Source organism: Mytilus edulis, chromosome 4 (genome assembly GCF_963676685.1).
Source record: "Mytilus edulis chromosome 4, xbMytEdul2.2, whole genome shotgun sequence".
Classification (NCBI taxonomy): domain Eukaryota; kingdom Metazoa; phylum Mollusca; class Bivalvia; order Mytilida; family Mytilidae; genus Mytilus; species Mytilus edulis.
In genome coordinates, this window is record NC_092347.1 from 61,150,400 (window position 1) to 61,177,647 (window position 27,248).

Below are 27,248 nucleotides of genomic sequence, written 5' to 3' on the forward strand. Positions count from 1 at the left end.
ACAAAGTAACAGCACTTGGTCAGCACCACATTAGGAACATTCATGCCATGTTTGATTTCATTCCATTCAGTGGTTCTCTAAAAGAAGTCATTTGTATGCATTTCCCATAGGTAGTGTTTCCTGCAGCTTTTAAAAAGGGCAGGGTAATTGTTAGCTCAGAGGGCACATTAAGCGCGATGGACAACAATTTTAGGGCACTTACTTAACATAAACAGGCAATTTCTATAAAATGGATTCATTTAAAACATACTAGTTTAATACTATAAAAAGGACATATACATCTGTAATCAATCATTAAAACAAATTGTTAAACAAGAAAAAGTGTTTAAAACATATATATGAAATATTTAAAACAATAAACACAATTAAAAATCCTCCTTTTTTTCCCTAAAAACAGGTTGACACATTCCCTGATATCCAGGGTCATTTTTTGTAACCAAAATTTATTAAATTACAAAAAAAAATAACTTTACAAATTAACCCCTTCCCCTCTACACCCTTTTCCAAATTAAATTAATATAGATACAACAAGTTTTACTACTTTCATGGCACTACCATATCAGCTGTTTATTTTAAATGTCTATAAATAGCCAGACATAGTTGTCTGTTACTTAGGTGTTTTCCCCAAGTATTTTTCCCGCCTAAAATGATCATGTGACATGTTTGTAAACAAAAGAAAACATTTGATCAAGGAATTCATTTATTTTCTGGATTATTCTGCTTTTAATAATTTAGTTTGGTTTTTATTCATTTCATTTAAGGTACAGTCAAGCATTTGTATTTAAAAAATAGTTTGCAAAGAATTTTTACTTTTCAATTTGACAAATGTCTCATGATCGCCGTTCATTGGCTTGTTCAACCATGCAAACAATGTAAATTATGTAAATTAGAAATCTATCAGCTGTAAAAATTTTTTATCTAAGCATCTCATCGATGTTTTATCATTAATCTTCTAGGCAAAACGATGTTTCTGGGACTTGGGGGATACAATCAGGACCCGTGATTAGTATCTGTATTCACTATTCAATCTATTGCAGTTTGCTAATCAGCTGATTACGAAATCGATTACAAAATGGCGACCTAGTTACCTGTTACCTTCTGTAAATCCCTCCTCTATCAGGAGAACCTGGAGTTCATCCAGTAAAATTTTGTTGCCTTATATTTACATCTGTTTCCAGTCACTATACATTTATCTTTAAACAATTTTATCTATTTACAGCCTATGAGTTTGGTAAACCTTACAACTTTTAAATGTTTATTTACTTTCAAGGAGCACACTACGCTTTTCATGGAGCGAGTAACACAGGCTTCTAGTGATTGATTCCACCAAATTTATGTCATTTTTCTCTAACACATGATACCACTCGAAACGACTACAGTCCAAGATTAATTGTATCATTTTCAAGTGACTAACGCAAATGTCAGTCCATGCAACGGTTCCAATCTTTGGTACAATAACTGTATAAAGCTTTGAGATAAAAATGTCTCTAATACTTGTTAAGGCAGAGCATACGACAAGAAAATGTTCTAAATGTTCAGTTCCTTCCTCACATAGCGGACAAATTGAAGTTTTTTGACCATTTGAAAATTTTGAACGGTGGTACTGTAGAATATATGTATCCAATAGCATTTTGATCTTATAACAGGCTTTACGTATACACATTTGTTCTGAACCAGCACTTTTCCATATAGAATTAACAACACCAATTTTACAGTTTTTGATATTTAAGTACCGTAATGACGGTTTTGATTTGGCTTCAGTAAACAGTTTTTCGGACCAAAAGTTATCAACACACTTTTTTACTTTCATTTTCCACTTGTATTTTGTCTCTGGTTTAAGTAAAACTTCTGAGGCACACGGCAAGTTATATTGTTTCAAAATCTTGTCAGCCCTAATAAACCAGCTTTTAGAGTTTTTTCCTTTTGTAGACAGTTGACGCTTAGCAAGATCATTTTCGACAGAGTCACTTCTGGCAATGGTACCAAACGTTATCAGAATCTTTTTGTGTAGAAGTGCAATAATAGGTAATTGACCTAAAAGTAGATAAGCTCCAGCGTTGGAGGCTCTAGCAGGTAAATTTTGAATTTGTTTCAAAAAGTTATTACAAAAGATATCTAAGCGGGAAATATCTTTAGCACTAAGATTTACAATTTCAAGTCCAAATAACAAACGTGGAACCACATATGTTGACCAAAGTTTACATGACACCTCTGGATTAAGTCCATTTAAACCATGTAGTCCTGAGCCCATAAGTGCGTATGAAGTCTGTCTTGCAGTTTTTAAACGATTTCCAATAATTGTTCTTGTTGCCTCTACTTCACGGGAGTCTCTATCAATACCAATATGTTTATAATTTTCTACAGTTTCTAATGTTTCTGAGCCAATGTGAAACTTTTCCATTTGATTCCAAAGGTTGCAATTCAAAGATGAGTTCCATATCATAACTTTAGTTTTTTCCTTACTTATATTATATTCTTCTGTCTCTGCAAAATGGGAAGTATAACTAATCATAGTCTGGAGTGAACTTTTGTTTTGAAGGGAAATAACTCGAGCGGTATTCATAAAATATGTCTTTCAGTACCGGTTGTTAATTACGACGATAAAGGCATGGCGTCAGGAATTTCGACAAAATTAGGGCAGGGCGCCAATTTTTTTTCCCAAAAAGGGCAGGGCGTCGAGAAATCGCGGCAGGGCGCCATTACACGCCAAAACCACCTGTAGGAAACACTAATTATTAGGGTCCTATGTTAAACTAAGTCCCACGCTGGCGGCCATCTTGGATGATGGATCGGCTACAAAGTAACAACACTTGGTCAGCACCACATAAGGAACATTCATGCCATGTTTGGTTTCATTCCATTCAGTGGTTCACTAGAAGAAGTGATTTGTATGCATTTCCAATAGGGTCCTATGTTAAACTAAGTCCCCCGCTGGCGGCCATCTTGGATAATGGATCAGCTACAAAGTAACAACACTTGGTCAGCACTCCATAAGGAACATTCATGCTATGTTTGGTTTAATTCCATTTAGTGGTTCTCTAGAAGAAGTCATTTGTATGCATTTCCCATAGGGTCCTATATTAAACTAAGTCCCCCGCTGGCGGCAATCTTGGATGATGGATCGGCTACAAAGTAACAACACTTGGTCAGCACCCCATAAGGAACATTCATGCTATGTTTGGTTTTATTCCATTCAGTGGTTCTCTAAAAGAAGTCATTTGTATGCATTTCCCATAGGGTCCTATGTTAAACTAAGTCCCCTGCTGGGGGCCATCTTTGATGATGGATCGGCTACAAAGTAACAACACTTGGTCAGCACCTCATAAGGAACATTCATGCCATGTTTGGTTTCATTCCATTCAGTGGTTCACTAGAAGAAGTCATTTGTATGCATTTCCAATAGGGTCCTATGTTAAACTATGTCCCCGCTGGCGGCCATCTTGGATAATGGATCGGCTACAAAGTAACAACAATTGGTCAGCACTCCATAAGGAACATTCATGCAATGTTTGGTTTCATTCCATTTAGTGGTTCTCTAGAAGAAGTCATTTGTATGCATTTCCCATAGGGTCCTATGTTAAACTAAGTCCCCCGCTGGCGGCCATCTTGGATGATGGATCAGCTACAAAGTAACAACACTTGGTCAGCACCCCATAAGGATAAGTCATGCTATGTTTGGTTTTATTCCATTCAGTGGTTCTCTAAAAGAAGTCATTTGTATGCATTTCCCATAGGGTCCTATGTTAAACTAAGTCCCCCGCTGGCGGCCATCTTGGATGATGGATCGGCTACAAAGTAACAACACTTGGTCAGCACCTCATAATGAACATTCATGCCATGTTTGGTTTCATTCCATTCAGTGGTTCTCTAAAAGAAGTCATTTGTATGCATTTCCCATAGCGTCCTATGTTAAACTAAGTCCCCCGCTGGCGGCCATCTTGGATGATGGATCGGCTACAAAGTAACAACACTTGGTCAGCACCTCATAAGGAACATTCATGCCATGTTTGGTTCCATTCCATTCAGTGGTTCTCTAGAAGAAGTTCAAAATGTAAATTGTTAACGACGACGACGACGGACGACGGACGCCAAGTGGTGAGAAAAGCTCACTTGGCCCTTCGGGCCAGGTGAGCTAAAAATATACACTGAAGCTTAAATGCAAGTATTATACATCTACAAAGTATCAAATAGTAAAATATGATTCAACATCTGAAATTCAATGCTGCACAAATCTTCAATGTATTTTAAAATACAAAAACAGTAGCTGAGTAACCACTTTGTAAAACTTGTATTCCTTTCCTTGAAAGACGCAAGGGAATTATTATAGTACCTGAGTTTCTAGGACAGCCTTGGCCTGTAGTATAGGTTCTATCATATCTGCTGGACAGTATGCTAATGAAAACGACAACAAATCTGCCCTACAAAGTAAATCAAATTCAGTTATTTTTGCCACTAAACTGTATTAAATGACAGTTATTTTCAATTTAAAAAGTTACAAAGGGCCATAACTCTAGCAAAATCTAGTAAATCAGCATGTAATATTGACATGCATTATTTCTAAATTTGCAAAGGCCATAACTCTAGCAGAACCAAGTAAATCAGCTTGTAAAATTCACATGCATTCCTCTGAATAGCTGTAACCAATTAAAATAGGTTTCATATCTATTACGTCCAAGATAGATGGAAATGTGAAAAAAATGTGAACATCCTCTTTGGAAAGTAACAAAACAAACTAAAATAAAAGTCCAGAATCATTGAATGGAAGTTTACCTTTACATTATCTAGGCATGGTGCCACTTTTAACACAACATATATTAAACTAACTTGGCTGATATGTCTTTAAAATCTTCAAAGCTGGCTAGATCTACACAGACATCCCACACTGGACCATGCATTCTTTCAATTAAATCCTGGCATACTTCATAGGCAAAACTACAATCATGAGCCTGAAATATCCCAATAAAAAGTACAGTATAATGTTTTTAAGCTTTAAATGTAAAGTTTGGGTCTAGATAGTAATGTAAAGTTTTCATAAATGCCAACTTTGAAAATCACCATTGAGGTTTTAGTGTGTGACAAAAATTTCAAAGGTTACAACTCTTTGCAAAATTTGTTGGTGAGCTGTTTTATGCTCTTGCAAAAATGCTATTCCTTTTTTTCTTTGTTAGACGTAACCTTTTTATTCTCTTAAGGAAACTTTAATGCTTCACAAATCTTAATCATCTAAACAAATACTTTAAATGGATGTGTAAGCATGGCAATTTCAAGTTTGGGTTATTTTTGCTTTTTTCATGGTAACAATAAAAATATCCTACTACAATATTGATGTGATGGGCAAACTTATCATCATTTCAAAACATAATGTGTGTGATGATAAAAGTAACATTGTAAAATATCATCAGTTAAAGGCTTTATATATACCTTAACAGCACCTCTAGCAATCAAATGCAGCACTTTTCCTTCCCGCAAACTGTTGTTTCCTTTCTCAATTTTCAGCAAATGACTTAATCGCATTAACTGAAAATAAATATAAATTCAAGCATATACTCAAGTATTTAACATAAAGCAGAACAAATGATTTACAGCCGATTGCATTGAGTGTGTAAGTAAAGGTAATATTTTTGGTTAGCTTGCTTGCTAAGTGATTATTAAGTAAGATATATAACCCTCTTTTGGAAGTAGTCTAGTCCTACAGACAGACAGATCGGTTATCTGTTGGAATAGTCTATCTTAAATGAGGGTTGATTACCTAATCTAATAATGACTTCACCGTTCAGCTAGCAAGCAAGCTAACAAAAGATATTACCTTTATCTACACACTCAATACAATCGGCTGTAAATAAGATGGAGGCTTTCCTCTATACATCTTTATTGCTGTATTTTTATCATATAAATAAATGTTACATCTGACTCTTCGTTTATTATCAAAGTATAAATATGTACTCTTAACTTATTCATTAAATTACTTTTGTATGTTTATAGTTAAAATATGTAAATTATACAAAGAGTTAATTAGCCAACAACCCAACAATATGTTACCAAACAGATAAACAGCTAAAGCTGAATCCTTTCAAATTAATTTTCTCCCAATAAAGTAATGTTGCTGCTACAGCACATTTTAGTGTAGCCCATTTTCAAATACTGTTTAATTCACTCGTTATATTAAATACTGAGGGTTATTTTTTTTCATTGGTACAAACTTACATTGATTGAAAGTATTTGATTTTGTGGTTTTTCAAAAGTTTGCACACCAGGCAATAGGAATTTGGTACTTCGTTGAATACATTAATTCATGGTTCATCTATCCCCATGAAATCCATCAAGAAGTACTCCATAAATAATAATGAATCTACAATATTGAATGATTTTGTGCCAAAATAACCATTCCTTGTCATATAAATCAAATTTCATAGTGATACAAGAAAACATCATTGCAAAGAGCCGTGGTGTAGTGGTTAGTGCATCGGACTACTAACACAAAGGTTCCTGGTTCGATTCCCGTTTGGGATGAAAATTTCAGGAACTCAATTTTCGGCTCTCCCTTTACACCATCTGCGAGTATGGTCTTTAGGAAATGATGATAGTCAGTCGGAAGGGGACGATAAATGGCTGACCTGTGTTAAGAGAGAGCCATATCTCTTGCACGTTAAAAAGACACCCTTGTAGATTTCGAAAAGAGAGTAGGCTAATGCCGCTACAAGGCAGCACTCGCACCTGCAAAGTGGAAAGGGATTAATATAAGTTGCAATAACTTGTTTCCCAATCCACTGTAAATAAATATGTTTAAACTAACATACCTTTTTCTGTTGTTTGTATGATGTATCTCTGGTACTAAGACATTTCTCAATCAATTCTATTCTATCTTTAGTCTGTCTCACTACAATAAATATAACAAAACTCTTTAAAACAGTATTTAGTGCAATCACACTGTCATTGTATATTATATGATTGATATAATAGAATTCCATTTACAACAGATGCTTCTCATTTGAAAATCTTCAAAAAGCCCTTTTAAAAAAATGAGCTTCAATTAAATAAAAATGATGACATATTTTTCTGTTTACCTTTATTAAGAATTATATTTTCTGTTATGATTTCAAACAGTAATGTTGACTTTTGCAAATCTAGATTTAGTATCTTTAATGATGATCTTAGACCAAGTCACTTGAATACGGATAAGGATCTTCTGCTTTTTATTTGTGACCATATGCATGGTAATTTGTCTGTATATCATTGACAAACCATTATCTATTATCAATTACCTTGTGCTGGTATAATTGATACACCAAAATCGTCCAACATAGCAAGAGAGTTTATCAAATCCAGTTCTTCTTGTATCAAAGTAGGTGTGTCTCTTACCAAATTTAAGCATATCCTGCAATACAAAATATTTAGATTTAGAAATATTCTTTTAAATTACAAACAAGAATGTGTCCAAAGTACACGGATGCCCCACTGGCACTATTATTTTCCATGTTCAATGGACCATGAAATTGGATAAAAAATATAATTAGGCATTAAAATTAGAAAGATAATATCATAGAGAACATGTGTACTAAGACTTCAACTTCACCAAAAACTACCTTGACCAAAAACTTTAACCTGAAACATGCACTGTCATTTTCTATGTTCAGTGGACCATGAAATTGGGGTCAAAAGTTTAATTTGGCTTTAAAATTAGAAAGATCATATCATAAAGAACATGTGTAATAAGTTTCAAGTTGATTGGACTTCAACTTCATCAAAAACTACCTTGACCAAAAACTTTAACCTGAAGCGGGACAGACGGACGGACGAACAGACAGACAGACAGACGGACGAACGGACACACAGACCTGAAAACATAATGCCCCTCTACTATCGTAGGTGGGGCATAAAAATGTATTGTGGATTCATTATTGTTAGTGAGATTCCAATTTTTGTGGCTTTCGTGTACCAGTAAACCAGAAATGCAAATGTTTTAATGACCTACATATTTTCTAGAGGTTTGTATGCAGACTTGTGTAAAACCACAAAATCATATATTTACAGAAAAACTATTTTTTCCTTTCATTCATGCAAAATTAAAATTCAGAAAAATTAAAAGATACACAGTAAACAAATCTATCTTTGGTGGTTAAAAATTGAGATACATGGAGCCAACATTTGAACTTAAGCAGATAAATGTGCTCTGTCCTCACTATAAACACAACCTATTTGTGTTAATTGTATTGGGTAATTCTTAAATAAATCAAGTATCTCCCAGTTATCATTACCCTTATAACACACCGAATCAATTGCAAAATCAAATCAAATTATCCACTATTTCTTTCAACAGTTTTGCTTAGTTTAAAATTATACAAAAACAAGAATATGTCCATAGTACATGGAGGCCCCACTCGCACTGTCATTTTCTATGTTTAGTGGACCGTGTAATTGGGTTAAAAACTCTAATTTGGCATTTAAATTTGAAAGATCACATCAAAGGGAACATGTATATTAAGTTTCAAGTTGATTGGACTTCAACTTCATCAAAAACTACCTTGACCAAAAACTTTAACCTGAAGCGGGACAAACGGACGAACAGATGATCGAACGAACAGACAAACAGACGGACGCACAGACCAGAAAACACAATGCCCCTCTACTATCGTAAGTGGGGCATAAAAACTATGATGAAATCAAAGGTAGAAGATTTAGTGAGATCAAAATTTGTTTAGTATATGATTGATTGATTGATTGTTGAAGTTTAACACAACTGTTAGCACAATCAGCTATATCATGGCAGCCATCTTTTATTGGAAGAAGAGACCAGAGTGCTTGAAGAGAACATTGACCTTTGACAGGAAAACTATCAATCCTTGTCAATCATAGGGTTTGAACTTGTTACCTCAATGTTGGAAGGCCAGTGATTGTTTTAGATGAACTATATAGTTAGACAACTCTGAGGTAACTGGTGTTATATATATGAACAATTGTTAAAATTACCTGGCAAGATCTATGCATGGATCTTTCATATCTGTAGAAGAATCAAAATACTCCTGTGCTGATGAGATGACTAGCTGTATGGCTCGTTTATATGACACCTTTAAATTCTTTGTGTAAGATTGAGTAGGAAGACTCTCATTATTACTTCTTTCTATGTACTCGCCTGCTAAAGTTATGCTCTCTCTTCTGCCCGAACACAGCAAGCTTTCAGTGAATATCTGAAAAAGAAGGTGGCACTTTTAAAAAACAAATTCAGAGTTAATATTTCTTTTATAAAGCATAGTTGGAAACCACCTGATAAAAAAATTGTTAAGCCAAGATTTAAGGGTTTCAATTATATTTTTTTATGGTAAACACGAGGATGTTTTCTTATGAATTATATCATATTTCTAAAAGATTTCTCATATTAAGCAGCTAAACCATTCCAAAATTATTACTATGCTTTAAAAAATTTCATGATGGTAATCCAAGAAGGTAAATATCTTTGAAAAACAAATACTTTACACAAATTCTGTTTCAATAAATGTAAATAATGAAGAAAATATATATTTAATAATCAATAGTAAAAGTTCACCCTAACAACTTATAGAAACTATACCATTCACCTACTTCATGACACAGACCAGACGACAGACATCTGTACACCTGATTTTGTAACTGTATCACATCATCATGTAACTTTCTCCATGCAATTTCTGATAATGGTTCACTTCTGTCAATCATAAAATCAAAAATGAAAAATTTCAGAAAACTACACAAACATAATTCAAGCTATCAATTAAAAGGAATTTTAAGTTTCAGAATATGAATACATTTGACTTAATGAAAATTAAGATCTGTAATTTCAAATTTGAGGTTCCATCTTTTTACTAATGTATTCAAATTTTTATACATCAATTTTGGTATATATTTTGGTATATATAAGATTGTACACGATAAAGCCAGAAAAGCTTTGTTTGCACGGAATCAAATTATAAAATATTATTGCTGTTACTGTTTTCTAAAGAGTATGTAAGGACATATGCCATACTATAAAAATTTAAGACTGATGTTTCCTGACAAACATATTAAAGAATATCATATACACTTCTGTGTTGACATGACCTATTATTGATATGGACATATTCAGAAATTTTAACTGTTTACCAAATTTGTATTTTTCAAAATACTTAGCATTATCTACCCTAGGAACAAATTACTTGAGCTGTATCTGGCAAAAACTTTCCTTCAGACTTTTGATTCGTCAATACTCTTCACATTCATACTTGATTTGACCTTTATACATTTTTGATTCAAGCGTAATTTAGGGTCTTTTGTAGACCAAAACTTCATTTGGCATACACAATTATAAGCCTTGATGAGTTTTTTTTTATATAGTGTTTGATTTTTTCCAGGTGATAGGTCCAGAACACCAATGTAAAAAATATTAATCAACTCATTAATCAGACATTATTCACATTTAAGTCTGAAAGTTAGTATAGTAAAAATTAGGTAGTTTCTTCAGACAACTCTATAAGAATTATTTTACCTTTTGCCAGCAGCTCTTGTCAACCTTATCATTAACATCTTGGCATCGTCTGCATCTTTCTGTAATAAAAAAAATCGTTGGAAACATTTATACAAAACAAACCCACTGGTCAGACAAACAAAATTACTAGATTCAAGATTATATGAACAAAGTAAGAAAATTGCAAAAAATAAAATCATAAGAAAACCAAAGTAACAGCAATGAGGAAAAAAATAAGGACATGTGCACAATGGTTTGAAGCAGTACTTAAAGGGAAATAACTTAAGTTATTACAATTTATACTCTAATGAAACATAACAAATGTATGGGGACGGAAAAGCAGAATTGCAAATAGCTTAAGAAGCAGGTAAGTGGAAACATTGAAGTAAAAATGCAAAAAAAATATCACTCTAAAAAAATTGATTTACAAAATATCAAAAAATCTTATTCAAACTAATTTACACAATACCTCTGTTTCTAGGATATAATGTAGAGGTTTCTTAACATCCTGTTCATGTAAAATCTTTAATGCACTGAAAAACAAAACAAACGATCATATTCTGAAATTGAAAATGACTGGAGACAGTTTCGTTGTTATCAACATGGGTAAAAAAAAATTTACACAGTTTTTTGTCATACTTCAAGTTATAAACATGCTATTTTCTTGTGTACAATTTGGAAATTAGTATGGCGTTTTGGTTCATTATCACTGAACTAGTATATATTTGTTTAGGGGCCAGTTGAAGGACGCCTCCGGGTGCGGGAATTTCTCGCTACATTGAAGACCTGTTGGTGACCTTCTGCTGTTGTTTTTTTTCTATGGTCGGGTTGTTGTCTCTTTAACACATTCCCCATTTCCATTCTCAATTTTATTAATTGAATTTTCTTAACCAATTTAAAAATATTATTTTCATATTACTTTGTAGGCAATCAATATATCCTTACATAATTCTATCCTCATTTGAAGATAGATGTGAGTACTTTTAAAAAATTGTAATAACAGTTCATTGTACTGTATTTAGGCAAAATTACCCCAAATGTCTTTCCAGCTTGTCTATTTCCTTGTGAAGTCTTATTGATTCTTTTGTTTCTTTCCTGTAAAAATGTTTTCAAGATAATGCATCAAAATAAAAATACCAAATGTGTTACAAAATAAATAATATCTTCAGCAATTTTTTAGCAATAAAACAAAAAATATCAGGATTGTTCCATTAAAACATATATGACACTGACAAAAATGGGGTAACATCCAATAAAGGCAGATTTAGAATTTCACTTTAATTTTCAGTTTACTAAAGTCTTTGACACAACTTCTAGTAGAGATTTCAAAAAGCCTTCTCTGGGTCCCATGTACGGTTTTATTGAACAGCCCTTAGCATTAAGTCACAATAATGAAATATTTTAGCAAGTGAATTTAATGACATAACTGAGTTCAACTGTTATATCTTTCTTCTGCAATGGCATAACTGTACTAGTTGTCCTCACATATGTATGTAATTACTCAATTCAAAACATATCAACTAAAGCCAACAAATAGTGTATTACAGTGATCACAACGTCTATCGTCTTAAATATTTAGTCACACTTTTTGTCAATGACTGCTATAATCATTACTGGATTTAAATGAAACTAAGAGATAATTTTCTGTGAAATTTGCATTGTAAAAGTATTTGAGAAGAAGAAAATAGCCATTCTGGTAACCTTACCCATATCCTTTCTGTGGAAGACACTGGAAAATTTCTAAAGCTAAATCTAATTGATCATCCCTAAAAAATAAAATGACAAATTACATATTTGTATGAACTTCATCTGCATAACAAACTTGAAACTTGCATTTTTAACAGAACAAATTAGGTCAAGCAATCTATGCTATTAAACGAGAAGACCTCATTTTGTGTGTCGCTTCTCTTTTTTCCACAATAAATTAATCAACACACCTCTGTGTCCTATATGTACAGTGCATAGTCGTATTTGTCATCCATTCATATGATTATTCAGATTGAGTTATTTTGGGAGAAAAACGAGAAAAAATGCTTCCGGATATTGTCCCGTCATTGGACGAAATTTTAAGTCAGATTAGACTTCTGGTTTTTGTTTTTCTGTATACTTTGAACATACATATAAGAATAAAGTATATTTTCAGAATTCTATCTGCTTTCATTTTCAAGTTTACTATCCACGGCGGTCACAGAGTTTATTAAATAGAGAGGGTCTGTATACTATACCAATGACCACCATATGGATCGATTAGTGTAAACTTAGAATTGAAAGTAAATACACTATATTTATATAGTAATGAATTTTCATAATATACAGATAAGCGCTAAAAATATTGATGTGAACTTTTGATACCTTTTCTGAAATTCTCCAGTTTTAAATCTTTTACAAAATTCATTGATTACAAAAAAACAGAGGATGTGGTATGACTGCCCTGTTGAGACAACTCTCCACAAGAGACCAATATGACACAGAAATTAACATTTATAGGTCACCGAACGACCTTCAACAATTGAGCAAAGCCCATACCGCATACACAGCTTTAAAAGGCCCTGAACTGACAATGTAAAACAATTCAAACCAGAAAACTAGCGGCCTTATTTATGTACAAAAAATGAACGAAAAACAAATGATGTAACACATAAACAAACGACAACCACTGAATTACAGGCTCCTTACTTAAATGTTCATAACATTCTAAATTTATGTTCATATTGAAATTGCTAGAAATTTAAACCAAAAACTGGGAATTTTGGAAATCAAGGATTTCCTGTCCCCAATAACCTATGACTTATGATACTTTTGCTGAAATTCTCAAGTCATTCAATATTTTACAAAATTCTTCCAACAACACCTACATACTTTTAACTACGCTCTGAATGCCCGCGATTTCACTGGTGTGTTCTAGTTAAACATTAAAATGACATAAGCTGAAAAAGATGTAACAATACTGTCAAACTAGAAATTTTTTCAGATCCTTTTTGTACACCAGTTTAAAATTGATGCATGTAAAAATGGTCATAGTTTTCTTTGTAAACAAACATAAGTCTGAAAGAAATGAATTACTTTACAAAGATTTCACTATATGTAACTTTAGGTGTGAAATAGTGGTATTGCTAATATCTGTATAAAGAAAGAGCAAACAGTTTTCTTACATAGATCATTCAATATCTTAATAAAAATATATATTGGTAATACACATATATTTTAGATAAATATTTAAAACAAAAAAGGTGTACAACATACCTGCCACAAACATATAGAGCTTCTAGGGCCATGGACATGACATCATCCTGACTTGATATTATAGGTCTTTTTTGCTGAAAAGGTACAAGATAATGTATTCTTACATAAATTATCCCAAATGGGCTTATAAAAGAGGAACACAAATAACATATTTCCAAATTAAAAATAACCATTGCTATTTCTATTACTGTAGATTCAGAAATCATTGCATGCATTTATTATTGCGATTTTGTCATTTTAGACTGAAATTCAATTTTAATTTTTACAATTTTGAGAAAAATCCTGTTTAATTCATATAAGTTTTAATTATTGCGTTCACAATTTTCTCGCATTTTGTGCAATAATAAAAACCTTGCAATAACTTCTAAATTTACAGTAATTAACAAAGATTAACCATTTGAGCTTTTTTTGAAGTTCAGAAGACCACACGATAAAGATGTAAAACCTTTGGGGATATTAAATGTTTGTAAAGAACTGATTTTTCAAAGAATTTAAAACTGTGTAAAAAATCTAGATTTTTTTTCTTGCTGAAGCCAATCACATAAGGTCTTTCAGACTTCAAAATTTGTGAAAAATTGTTACACTTTGAACCTCAAAAGCTTAACCACTCTGTGAACATGTCTCAGCTTTGTAACAATTTATCATAAATATCCAAGCTAATGATGAGGACTAGGGAATGGAAATACAGTCTACTATTATCGTCTTAAAATTATCAATTCAATCTTTACAATGTTTAAATCTAATTTAAGAATTACTCTAAAAAAAACTCACAGTCGCCTTAGATGCTTCAAATATTTTAGTAGGTAGTGTAAGATCTGTCTTAGCTTTTGTGACTATGTAATCTCTTAGTAGTGAAGTAAAGGTTCCTGGCTGTCTGTGTTCACACTGCTGAAGGAAAGGTAATAGCCATTTGTGTAGACACTTTGTGTACATTTCTGTTGATGCCTGAATAAAAAATAATATTACAATAATATACATGTATAATATCTGTCATTTGTGTAGACACTTTGTGTACATTTCTGTTGATGCCTGAATAAAAAATAATATAACAATAATATACATGTATAGTATCTGTCATTTGTGTAGACACTTTGTGTACATTTCTGTTGATGCCTGAATAAAAACAAATATTACGATAATATACATGTATAAGATCTGTCATTTGTGTAGACACTTTGTGTACATTTCTGTTGATGCCTAAATAAAAAATAATATTACAATAATATACATGTATAATATCTGCCATTTGTGTAGACACTTAGTGTACATTTCTGTTGATGCCTAAATAAAAAATAATATTACAATAATATACATGTATAATATCTGTCATTTGTGTAGACACTTTGTGTACATTTCTGTTGATGCCTGAATAAAAAATAATATTACAATAATATACATGTATAATATCTGTCATTTGTGTAGACAGTTTGTGTATATTTCTGTGGTTGCCTGAAAAAAAAATAATATTACAATAATATACATGTATAAGATCTGTCATTTGTGTAGACACTTTGTGTACATTTCTGTTGATGCCTGAATAAAAATTAATATTACGATAATATACATGTATAATATCTGTCATTTGTGTAGACACTTTGTGTACATTTCTGTGGTTGCCTGAATAAAAAATAATATTACAATAATATACATGTATAATATCTGTCATTTGTGTAGACACTTTGTGTACATTTCTGTGGTTGCCTGAATAAAAAATAATATTACAATAATATACATGTATAATATCTGTCATTTGTGTAGACACTTTGTGTACATTTCTGTTGATGCCTGAATAAAAAATAATATTACAATAATATACATGTATAATATCTGTCATTTGTGTAGACACTTTGTGTACATTTCTGTGGTTGCCTGAATAAAAAATAATATTACAATAATATACATGTATAATATCTGTCATTTGTGTAGACACTTTGTGTACATTTCTGTTGATGCCTGAATAAAAAATAATATTACAATAATATACATGTATAATATCTGTCATTTGTGTAGACACTTTGTGTACATTTCTGTTGATGCCTGAATAAAAAACAAATATTACAATAATATACATGTATAATATCTGTCATTTGTGTAGACACTTTGTGTACATTTCTGTTGATGTCTGAATAAAAAATAATATTACAATAATATACATGTATAATATCTGTCATTTGTGTAGACACTTTGTGTACATTTCTGTTGATGTCTGAATAAAAAATAATATTACAATAATATACATGTATAATATCTGTCATTTGTGTAGACACTTTGTGTACATTTCTGTTGATGTCTGAATAAAAAATAATATTACAATAATATACATGTATAATATCTGTCATTTGTGTAGACACTTTGTGTACATTTCTGTTGATGCCTGAATAAAAACAAATATTACAATAATATACATGTATAATATCTGTTATTTGTGTAGACACTTTGTGTACATTTCTGTTGATGTCTGAATAAAAAATAATATTACAATAATATACATGTATAATATCTGTCATTTGTGTAGACACTTTGTGTACATTTCTGTTGATGCCTGAATAAAAAATAATACAGTACATTCCGGTTATTTGCATAGCCTATTTGTCAGATGAAATTATGCAATAAAGCGGAGTATGCTTATATCCGAAATGCCAAATTACGGAGTCAAATAACATCGATAGTGCAGATCCCTGAAGAAAGATGAACGTCCATAATCCACTTACAACATATTGAATGTTTATTTATTCTAATAAAAGTTATTTGTCTAGTGTCATACATTTTATTACATTGTGTTTTCTTTCAATAAAGTTTATTAACACATTTTGTTTTAGTTTATTCATGTACCGACTTTTCCTTTACATGAGATACGAAAATAAAATTGTTCTAAAAATAGATTTGTTTCTATGACCCGGATGTACAAATTACATTGTTATGTTTTATTTAAAACAAACTGTTTAACAATACAACTCAGTTTAAATCATTTCAAACAATAAATGTGTAATGAACTGCCTTTGATATGCAGTATTTACCTATTGCACATTGAAGTAACACTGTTACTTTAACCTCGTTAGTTTCGTATAACAGGTAGTGGGGCCCTGCACGGGTTATTTGCTGGACACAAGTGTTGAAAGTGAGAAAATAAAATAATTAGAAGTTAATTTTATTTTTAAAAATATTATAAATGAAAGATTGATGTATAAAATTCTTTAACCATATATAAATGCCCTGTAATATTTAGCATAAATGTAGATTACCCATAGCCAAAATACGAGATAACTCAGTTGATAATGATCCATAATTAGCAGGAGGTAATGTTTTTAAAAATTCACCCAAAATGTAATCTATGGACAATGTTTGAAATCCAATCAATAATTAACACCTTTTGAGATGGAAGATCATAGAATGGTTGTGTTTTTACAACAATCAGCTGATTGACATTTTTATGACCTCGAGGCTTAAAATAGATTATGGGAAACTTTACCTGTGTACACATCCAGACCTTTTTATAATCATAAACACGAAAGAAACTGTTTTAAAACTTTATTTAAATAACACAGAAGTAAATATGAAATAATAACGAAAATTATAATGCATTCAGGGAAAATATACTTACCAAATTGCCGTTTCCGGTCAAAAATCTCGTCTATTTTTAACTAAGCATATCTAGCTGGCGATTATTTTCTATGCAATTAACCGAAATGACACTTATAAGGCTATGCATATAACCGGACAATTTAACATTAGATGAATGGGAAATGGTTTTGTGCAGGAGAAAAGTATGCAATTAACCGAATTATGCTATTAAGCGGTATGCAATTAAGTGGAATCGACTGTACTACAATAATATACATGTATAATATCTGTCATTTGTGTAGACACTTTGTGTACATTTCTGTTGATGCCTGAATAAAAAATAATATTACAATAATATACATGTATAATATCTGTCATTTGTGTAGACACTTTGTGTACATTTCTGGTGATGCCTGAATAAAAATTAATAAAATGATAGTTGGTCTTACTGTTCTAAATTTATTTGTTGTCCAAGTTATTTTTAAAACATTTTGTCAGCTCTATCTCCTTATTCCCATTTTATTGAGATTGTATTGAAAGCAATCTACACTCACTATTTCAAACCATAACAAAAGATTGTATGCTATATTTTTTTCATCAGATTTAAATATTTTTATGTACATTTTTGACGTATAGCTCTTTAACTGTTTCTGCTCTTATACATCCTTCGCTTTCAAATACATCATTGAGCGTTCCTGATTAAGATAGATCCAGAAAAGTATTTTGGATCCATTAAAATAATCAGTAGTTGTTTTCCTTTTTTGTTTGTTTAAATAAGTTGGTATTACAACTATATATAATTTTTTAACATGCTCAAAACCATATTTGTGTCAGATTCTTTTTTTTTTTAAATTAGATCCGAGAGATCATATTTTTTTGTACAGCAGAATTCAAATTACTTTTACCTGTAAAACTACAACATACCTTGGACATAATTAGTTCTAATTTATCATAATCTGCCATCTTTTGTAGTTCATCAAAGGTAAGATTTTCATCCACATAACAGTCATACACTAGCATCTCCATAGTTACTAAGTTATCCAATAGTTCTGATAAACCCTGTAAAAATTTAGTATTCACATTATTATCTATAAAAATTATCAATTTATGTTTTATTTATTTTGTTCTTTTATTTGTTGAAGAAAGAGAACATCAAGTAAGTTATCACTGTTTCTATTTAATGCATATCCTCTAATGTTATTCTAATTAACAAATACATCAGCTTGTTTCTGTTATTGTGGATTCATTATTATTTGTTGAGTACCAATTTTTGTGTATTTCGTGGGTACAGGTGAACAATGAAATTTAAATATTCAACGATTACAAATTTTCAACAGGCTTGTATGCAGACTTTGGCAGAACCACAAAATTAAATGTCCACAAAAGTGTAAGTTTTGTTCAATCCACATAAATTGGTACCAAAGAAAATAAATGAATCCACAGTATCAGATATTTTATTATTGTTTCTATATTGAATAGTTAATAATAGGAAACTGTATAATGAAATACCCACCTCCACTCCTCTCTCTGTGGCCAGTTTGACTAACTCTACTGATAAGTCTACTTGTCGTGATAACCTCTCAATCTCACAGGCTCTGAAACCGTACCACTTAGAAAGATCATCAGTGTTAGGGTTAGCCATTCTATAGGGAAAAAAAGTAAGTTCAAATTATTACTGCCTTGAATATTCAATGGTAGCAGTCTGTCTGCCTAGTGCTGTAAATTCAGAATTGCATGTATTTATTATTGTGATTGTTAAACAATCGACAGAAAACAGAGTAATATGAGGCAGGCATTACCTGTGAATGGGAACGAAGTCTGTATTATTTTTTTTTAATTCAAACATGTTGATGTTTTAAAAAAAAACGGAAATACCATAACGTTTCCGATATTGGTTCTGTTGTTAGGGATTTAGTTGTGATGTTATTAAAGTTATGACGTTATAGTTATGGTAAACAAAGATACGCTGTTATCCAGGAAACGTTTTCATATCAAACAATTATTAAAAATGATTGGGTGTTGAATTCCTTCCTATATTTGTTGATATGTTGATATATATACATTTTATTCAAAGTCTCATGCAAACAAGACCGGAAACGGAAGTAGATCTGAAAAAAAAAGTTAACGATTTTGAGTTCATTAGTAGAATGAAAAATTCGTGAAATTTTCCGGAATTTTTTTTTTTTTATTTTTGTTTATTGATTTTTCTACCATAATTGGGGACTTCATCCCCATATAATTGTTACAATATCAGGATATGCTGCATACAAATAATGCTATCAATATTTAAAATGTGACTTTTCATTTTTGTGACAGACATCTCTTCAAAATTTTCATTTTCACAATAATAAAAACATAGCAAAAATTTCAAAAAAACAACTATTCAATGAATTCAAATATAGAAAATTCAACAAATGTATGAACAACACATTCATTCATGGATGAGTGAACAATTTATAAATTTACAAAAGTGTATGCATAAAATTCAACTGACAAAACACTAAAAGAAAAGTTTCTGTAGTATAACAATAGTCGAAATGACTATTTTTAAACAACTTTCTAATAAATGCAAATAGTAAAGTTCGCTCAAAAAATGTTTTGGCTAGTGTTATAAAGCAATAAACAAACCTGAATTCTTTGAGGCCTTGATTTTCCTCATATAAGAAACCTCCTAGATCTGGTAAAACTGGTTCTATGATAGTTCTGAAAAATATCAGTGTTAAATTGAATTAAATAACCATCTATCAATAACTCACTCCATTTTAATATGTTGAAGATACCATTTGTCTATTTATAATTATAAAACAAAATTGCATGGTTCACTCAGTACAACCCTAAATAAAATAGTTGTGCTGTAAAGGTTGTCATTGAAAGAAAAGTTAAACTGTATAACTAAAAATGAAGTTCAAAATGTGCTTTTAAACTTTATTATAAAATGGCGGGTGAATGCTAAGTTAGGAGAATTTAGACTGCTATCAATGAAGGTCCAATGATACACCTCATTTCCAAATTTACGCTTTTGTAGTATCTGTCTACTTTTAATGTATTACTGAATGTTTATTTGAACTAAAATTCAAAATTATATACAGTCGACTCTCGTTATCTCGAAGTCAGTCGGACCAGTGAAATATTTCGAGATACACATAGTTCGACTTAAACGAAAACCGGCAATTTGACAAACCAAGGGACACAACTCTTGCTTATCTTGGTTAAACTAAAATAAATTCGGGTGAATATGGGAAGGGGATCGATATTCTGGTATCAGATCGATGTATTTAAATGTCATGGTCTTTCATTATTATAATAACATTATATTTACTTATTCTATTGTTTCAGTTATAATTTTTTCCTATGGCTTTTTTTTTCGAGAGAGTAATTACCATTCATTAGTTTCGTTATTCAGGTCAGTGACAAAATTGTTTATTCTCGGATACATGAGATTTTAGAAAAGTTAGATTTCTCTTCATTTTGTTCAATCTCACACTTTCTTTTCAAAAGAAAATATAACAAGATTAAAGACGCCGATTCAGTAGTTTTTGGTTGATTATTTACAGAGGTCATAATCTTCACTTTATACACACCCAAGCTCATTAGTATAAATCACAATTAATTGTTTTGTAAACATTTTAAATACTTTTTTTATGAATTTTAACAATGTATCACTTATTATTTATACAATTTCTTAGGTAAACACAGTGGAAATAGCATGTCATAAATTAATACAGTGGTCAGTGACTGGAAATTTAATTACATGTGTATTGTCAGATTAACTCTTCGATCCATTTGAATCCCGGAGGTCATGTTTTGACATATGTGTATTAGTTCGAGATAGATAATGAATTTTTAATGCTTTTGTTAACCTTGGGACCGTAAATTTAGTTCGACTCAACCGAAATTTCAACTCATCCAATTTCGACTCATCAGGAGTCGAATTACATACATTTATATGGAACAAAGTTCTGGACCACGCAAAACCTTCGACTCATCCAAAATTTCAGAGTCAACCAATTCGAGACAACGAGAGTTAACTGTATGTTAAATATCAGCAATATTAAAAACAAACCTAAAACGTAATCCCTAATTAATCAACAGCTTAATTTTCATGTAAGGAGTACAATGTTGTCTCTAACCATCTTTTATTTTTTTACCTGCAAAAATCTTCCTCACTCCAATCTTTTTCTCTCCATCTGTCTTCTTCCCAGGGAATAACTGATTTATCATTCCTGAATCATAGAAACAACAATGATATTACTGAACATGTCTTTGATTCTGATTTACTCCAACTCAAATAATTAGTTTTTGGAAGTTTATATTTATCCAAAGAAACTTTTAATAGTGCTGGAAACTAAATCATAAACCTTTGTAAGATTTGGTTCATACATTTTTATATCTATTAAAGATGTATGTTATTCATTGATCATTCTTTTGAATGTTAATTTTGTCAATTCTGTCCGCATAAAAAATAATGTTGACACCAAAAAAAATGCTTACCCACATATCTGACAATTCTGAATAAGTATATTTTCAGTTCACCCTCTTCAAACATTTTCTAGTTTGGTAGCCTTACAAAATTTCCTATGTTTTTTTTTTTTTTTTTGTATAATTGTTTTTAATAGTATGGTGTTTTGTGCTAAGATATAGTGATATATGTTATATTATGATGGATTTATGAGTTTGAACAGCAGTATACTACTGTTGCCTTTATTTATAGATGTGATATAAATGTATTTTAATCTGTATTTTTACAGTCTCTCATAACTCTTTTTAGATTGGCTCTTTTATAAAATGTTAATATTATATTGACTGTGTTTTATATCAAATGTTTTAAAGAGGTGAGACTCTAATAAAAATAAATTATTTGTTTGTATGATTCAATTACCAATAATCAAAATTATTCCTGATTTTTTTTTTTGGAATTAGTTATATTTGTGACTTTGTAGTGGAGGATTCTTTAAAAGGGCAATTTTATCTCAACTAGCAAAACTATATAAATTCTGTATATGAAATTATCATTTAACCAAACTTCAAACCTTCAGAATTATTTCTATAATTACACCTTATGTAAGAATCCGGGGTTTTGATTGGTTAATAGCCAGTGTATTTTTCACCAATTTACTGTTATCAAATGAATATCGTTCTTTTTAACGCCGCCGGGGTATTTACTAAAAGGATATGCCTTTTTTACCCTCTCTGCCGTGGTATTTGCCAAAAAATACTCTATCGGACTGGACGTTTGTAACGTCACGATCATTAATGCGTTTTAGTACATTAACATTCGGTGTAATTAAACAGATATATCATGTTATTGAGGGATATTTGCGAAAAATACCAGTCTTGAGAATGAATTTCCCTCGCCTTACGGCTCGTGAAATTTAACATTCTCTCGACTGGTATTTTTCGCAAATACCCCTCCTTAACATGATATATCTGTTCATAATATTACTTTGCATCTATTAACAGACTAATATTGAAAATATTAATAATGAATCTAAATAATGCAGAAAGAAATATTATGAAACAAACTTTTATATCACTTACCCAACTTCTGGTAGCAGTGACCTATATTCGTGTGGATTTGTTGTTTCTGGAAAATTAGACAATATTCCTAACCTAAAACATACCAATATTAAAATGAAATATTCATTCAGCAATGTTATTTACAGCAACAATAAAAAAAAATTGTCTTGCAAGTGGTCAGTTCTATTTGGATTGTTATTAGGTTTTGTTAGATAATGAAGTCAAAATTGCTAAAGTCAAAAAGATAAATATACTCTACACATTATTGTTTCCAATAAGCTATTGACAATTACCTGTGAGGTCTAAGATCTTCCCAGTGAAAGGTAAACAGAGTTTCTAAAGCTTCTATATTATTATCCTGTAAACATAAATTATGAATATAACAAACACTATCAAAATAAAAGAATTAAGAAATTACATCATAATATTATTCCATATTTTCTATGTTATATTTAATAGAAAACTTTTGGAATAAGTATTTTCCATTTTAATTTGAATCTCTTATTATAAGAAATCATTTGTTACCTGGCACTATATTTCTTGCTAAGACAAGTAATATATTTTTTAACCAAATATTTTTAATGCATACACATTATTCTGTAAAATTTAATAAGAAAATGCAGTTGATTTTTACTCTTAAACTTCACAATTTTTAATCAGTGGGCAATAAAGATCTCGTAAAAAATAACCAATCAGCAGCACTCTTTAAATGAACACCAAAATCTACAAAATGCACTGTAACAATGGAGACCTACCCTGGCATAATTAACTGCAATCTCCACTATGTTTTCTGATCTGAATTTCTGGAAGAATTTTTCATTAAACCTTTCTGCTGCTGCATGGACACCTCCCAGAATGCACTGCAAACAAACAGATCAAATATTACTACAGCCTGCACAAAGTTTTTCAAGCAATAAGGAATAGGCTTATGAAGATGGAGTAATTTAAAGCTGATGTATATAAAGCCACACTATATTCAATATCTCTGGAAATCATTCACTTTGTGCAGTCATTAAAAATATAGTCATATTATATATATGAAATTCTTGTGGTTTTTTTTTAATTCATTTTACTGATATTTATGACATTTAACAATATATACATGTAGACAATTCACGTCTACTCTGTGTAGTATTTCTATTTGTATCCATCTGAGTTGAGCCTTTTTCAACTGATTTTTATAGTTCGCTCTCATGTTGAACTGTTACACCAGTGTCCCAGGTATGAGGAGGGTTGGGATCCTGCTAACATGTTTAACCCCGCCACATTCTGTATGTATGTGCCTGCCCCAAGTCAGGAGCCTGTAATTAAGCGGTTGTCGTTTGTTTATGTGTTATATATTTGTTTTTCATTAATTTTTTTAACATAAATTAGGCCGAAAGTTTTCTGCTTTGAATTGTTTTACATTGTTACATTGTCATTTCGTTGCCTTTTATATCTGACTATGCAGTATGGGTTTTGCTCATTGTTGAAGGCTGTAAGGTGACCTATAGTCAGGTGCGTAGCTCCCTATACGCCAACACGCAGTTGCGTGCACATCAATTCGGCATGCAAAAAAAAAAATTGCAAAATAAAAATTTATAAATTAAAGATTTAAAGGATACACATACGAGTATTCAAATGATGTCATGTCATTAAAATAGCGGCATTTGGTTTCAAAATTAAAGTTTTATTGCAGATGACAAAACGGACAGTAACTTGAATTTATTACAAGATTATAATTTGTTATACTCTTGTAGTTTCTGAGAACATTTTACAGAGTACGGTTTATCTGTTTGGATTGAGATGTACCAATCGGCCATTAGATTTATCAGAACCCTTCGATATCGTTAAATATGCCGATGCGAAGTGACTACCAAAGCCAATCACCCTGCAAACACGCAAAAACAGTCTTGGAAAGTCTCATTATATTTTGTGTCCATAGACCACACATGATAATTTCGAGTAATATCTTTAATTAATATTCTTTAATATTATTAAAAGTAGTATAACAATATAAAACGTAGCATAACACCATAAAAAGTCTTCTTCTCGGGATATATCAGTTTATTTTGGGGATATTATGTTTTTCTTGTATTTCTCGGGAAATCGTGGTACCGGAAAATGGTTTGTTTTTCGGTTTTTGGCCATAGGACGATTAATTGAGAAGCTACATGTACATAGGTACATGATAATTTATGGAACTGGAGTCGCGTCTGATATCAGTCAGAAAAATCACTGCTTTGCACATATCTGCTTCCTCGTGTTGTAGGAAATACAACAAACGAACAAATCGCAGCATTGTTTGAGACATACGAAACTGACGTGTCATGTAAAATAAATTTTGACAAATTCAATCGGGATGTCGCTCGATGGCGAACACGATGGATTACATCTCGCGGGTGCTTCCGCAGAGAGATCGTTAAGTGTACTGCATCTGTTGAAAACATATGTACGATTAACAACGAACAACGACGGTTTAGCATCGCTAGCATTGCTGCATATTCATCGGGATTTTTGTGTGAATATTGACAAAGTTCGTTTCTGCTAAGTCCCGAAGGGCAGATTTTTGACAATTTTTAGTAAATTCCATAACACAAAAATGTGTTGTTTATGTATTCAATTAACCATGCTTTATTCTATTTAGATGTTCTATTTAGAAGATTTTTGAATAGTTTTGCATTCATGAATTATGTATAAGTCCTATGTACATTTAGCTTCTCAATTAACTGTCCTATGGCCAAAACCCGAAAAACAAACCATTTTCTGCATAAAAGGGCCCCAAAATTTTTCGCCTCGCTTTACTCGGCCAGGGCCGTAACTACCTATGAGGCAGGGGAGGCAAAACTCCTCCCCTGAATTTTCTATACCAATTTTTTTTTTGAAGTAATAAAATGAAATATTGACAATATGTACATGAAGAAATTGAATTAATATCATAAACAACACAAGTTTACAGTTTTAACAGTGTTATCATGATATATGTGATATATCTGTCATTTTTCGGTTTTTGATCGGAAGTGAACCGTTTCAGTATTTTTTTTATTTTTTTTTCGAATCTTTTATGATATCGGAAATTCGTTACCGGCTGAATCAGTAGTTGGGTCATTTTTTAACGTCTCCCGATCGTACAAGAACATTATGGTCAATGCGTTAGTAGTAAAACTAGCAGGGACTTTCTATACTAAGTACATTTATATACTAGTAGATATAGAAAGTCCCTGGTTGTAGTTATATACATGTCTGTTCAGCTTTCAACAATATTGAAATTCAAGGTCCTCGATAAAAAAAATATCTTGCGTTCTATGATCTTGTTTTATATGGGTTTTTTTTTTAACTTACCAGTTTGATTTCTAGCAAAAATATCTTTAAAACGGATAACAATTGTATGCATAAAAATTGCTTCCAGGATCCAGCAATACTGATGTTTCTTAATCGAAGGAAAACGGGTGATTTTTAGCCTTATTGAGAAAAAAATGTATTTAATGTTAATAATTATAGGTCAAAGTACGGCCTTCAAGACGGAGCCTTGGCTCACCCGAACAGCAATCTCAGCTTGTTTTTTGCATATAAATTGCTTCCAGGTTCAAGCAATAGTGATGTTTCTTAAAGTAAGGAAATCGAAGGAAAATGGGTAATGTTTAGCCATTTTACTGAGAGAAAAAAATCGGTGGGGGCTGTGCCCCCAACCCCCCTCTCTATGGGGGCCTCAATCGGCGGCCCCCAAACCCCTGCCTCCCCTGAATTCGAACCCTAGTTACGGCCCTGTCGGCGGAATATGCTTGCACATCGTTTCATTCTAGCTACGCCCCTGATAGTTGTTAATTTCTAAGTCATTTGGTATCTTGTGGAGAGTTTTCGCATTGGCAATCATGTCACATCTTCTTTTTTAAATCATGTTACCTCATAAGTTTTCAATCTGTACAAATACTGAAGAAGTTTTCTTCTGACTCGACACACTTCTCTCTGTTCTAGATTCAGACTGAAATTAAATAAAGATAAAATTAAATATATCATATACTGAATATAAAGAAGGATACATTTATTCTAAGAAAAATTAATGTAAAAAACTTTTATTCACTATTAAATCTTTTTACAGTATTAAAAATGGGAACAAATTTCTAACAACAACTCACCATTTGTTCTAAGATATTAATTCTAAATTTTACAAATCTATAAAATGTACAGGTTCTTAGGTTGTCTCCAATTTAGTATCTTTATTCAAAGCAGTTAATTTTCTAAATAATCAAAGCACTTCATTTTTTCAAACAAGAGTGCACACGTTGCAATGTTTCGCCTTCTTCACTAATCATTGATATTATGTTGATAGTCCTAAATATAAAGCTTTATTACAACTGTCACATAAACTCAACATTAACAAAGAAAACTAAACATTGATTAAAGTACCATGAAAATGAGGTCAAGGTCAGATGAACCATGCCAGGCAGACATGTATAGGTAACAATTCTTCAAT

General features: G+C 31.4%; 1 protein-coding gene across 1 annotated transcript in view; it reads right to left on the bottom strand.

Moving 5' to 3' along the window:
- The window catches only part of LOC139521939 (NBAS subunit of NRZ tethering complex-like), a 97,180-nt gene that overhangs the window by 39,493 nt on the left and 30,439 nt on the right, over positions 1–27,248 (bottom strand). The window contains exons 19-39 of the mRNA XM_071315701.1: positions 26,678–26,756; positions 23,551–23,655; positions 23,089–23,153; positions 22,817–22,888; positions 21,427–21,501; positions 19,907–19,981; positions 18,792–18,921; positions 18,203–18,337; positions 14,489–14,662; positions 13,718–13,791; positions 12,181–12,240; positions 11,507–11,569; positions 10,944–11,007; positions 10,496–10,554; positions 9,577–9,679; positions 8,968–9,185; positions 7,263–7,375; positions 6,798–6,877; positions 5,422–5,517; positions 4,825–4,946; positions 4,331–4,418 (exon numbers count right to left, since the gene is read on the bottom strand). Of these exons, the coding sequence (XP_071171802.1) occupies positions 4,331–4,418; positions 4,825–4,946; positions 5,422–5,517; positions 6,798–6,877; positions 7,263–7,375; positions 8,968–9,185; positions 9,577–9,679; positions 10,496–10,554; positions 10,944–11,007; positions 11,507–11,569; positions 12,181–12,240; positions 13,718–13,791; positions 14,489–14,662; positions 18,203–18,337; positions 18,792–18,921; positions 19,907–19,981; positions 21,427–21,501; positions 22,817–22,888; positions 23,089–23,153; positions 23,551–23,655; positions 26,678–26,756 (2,050 nt within the window). The remainder of the gene's footprint in view (positions 1–4,330; positions 4,419–4,824; positions 4,947–5,421; positions 5,518–6,797; positions 6,878–7,262; positions 7,376–8,967; positions 9,186–9,576; positions 9,680–10,495; positions 10,555–10,943; positions 11,008–11,506; positions 11,570–12,180; positions 12,241–13,717; positions 13,792–14,488; positions 14,663–18,202; positions 18,338–18,791; positions 18,922–19,906; positions 19,982–21,426; positions 21,502–22,816; positions 22,889–23,088; positions 23,154–23,550; positions 23,656–26,677; positions 26,757–27,248) is intronic.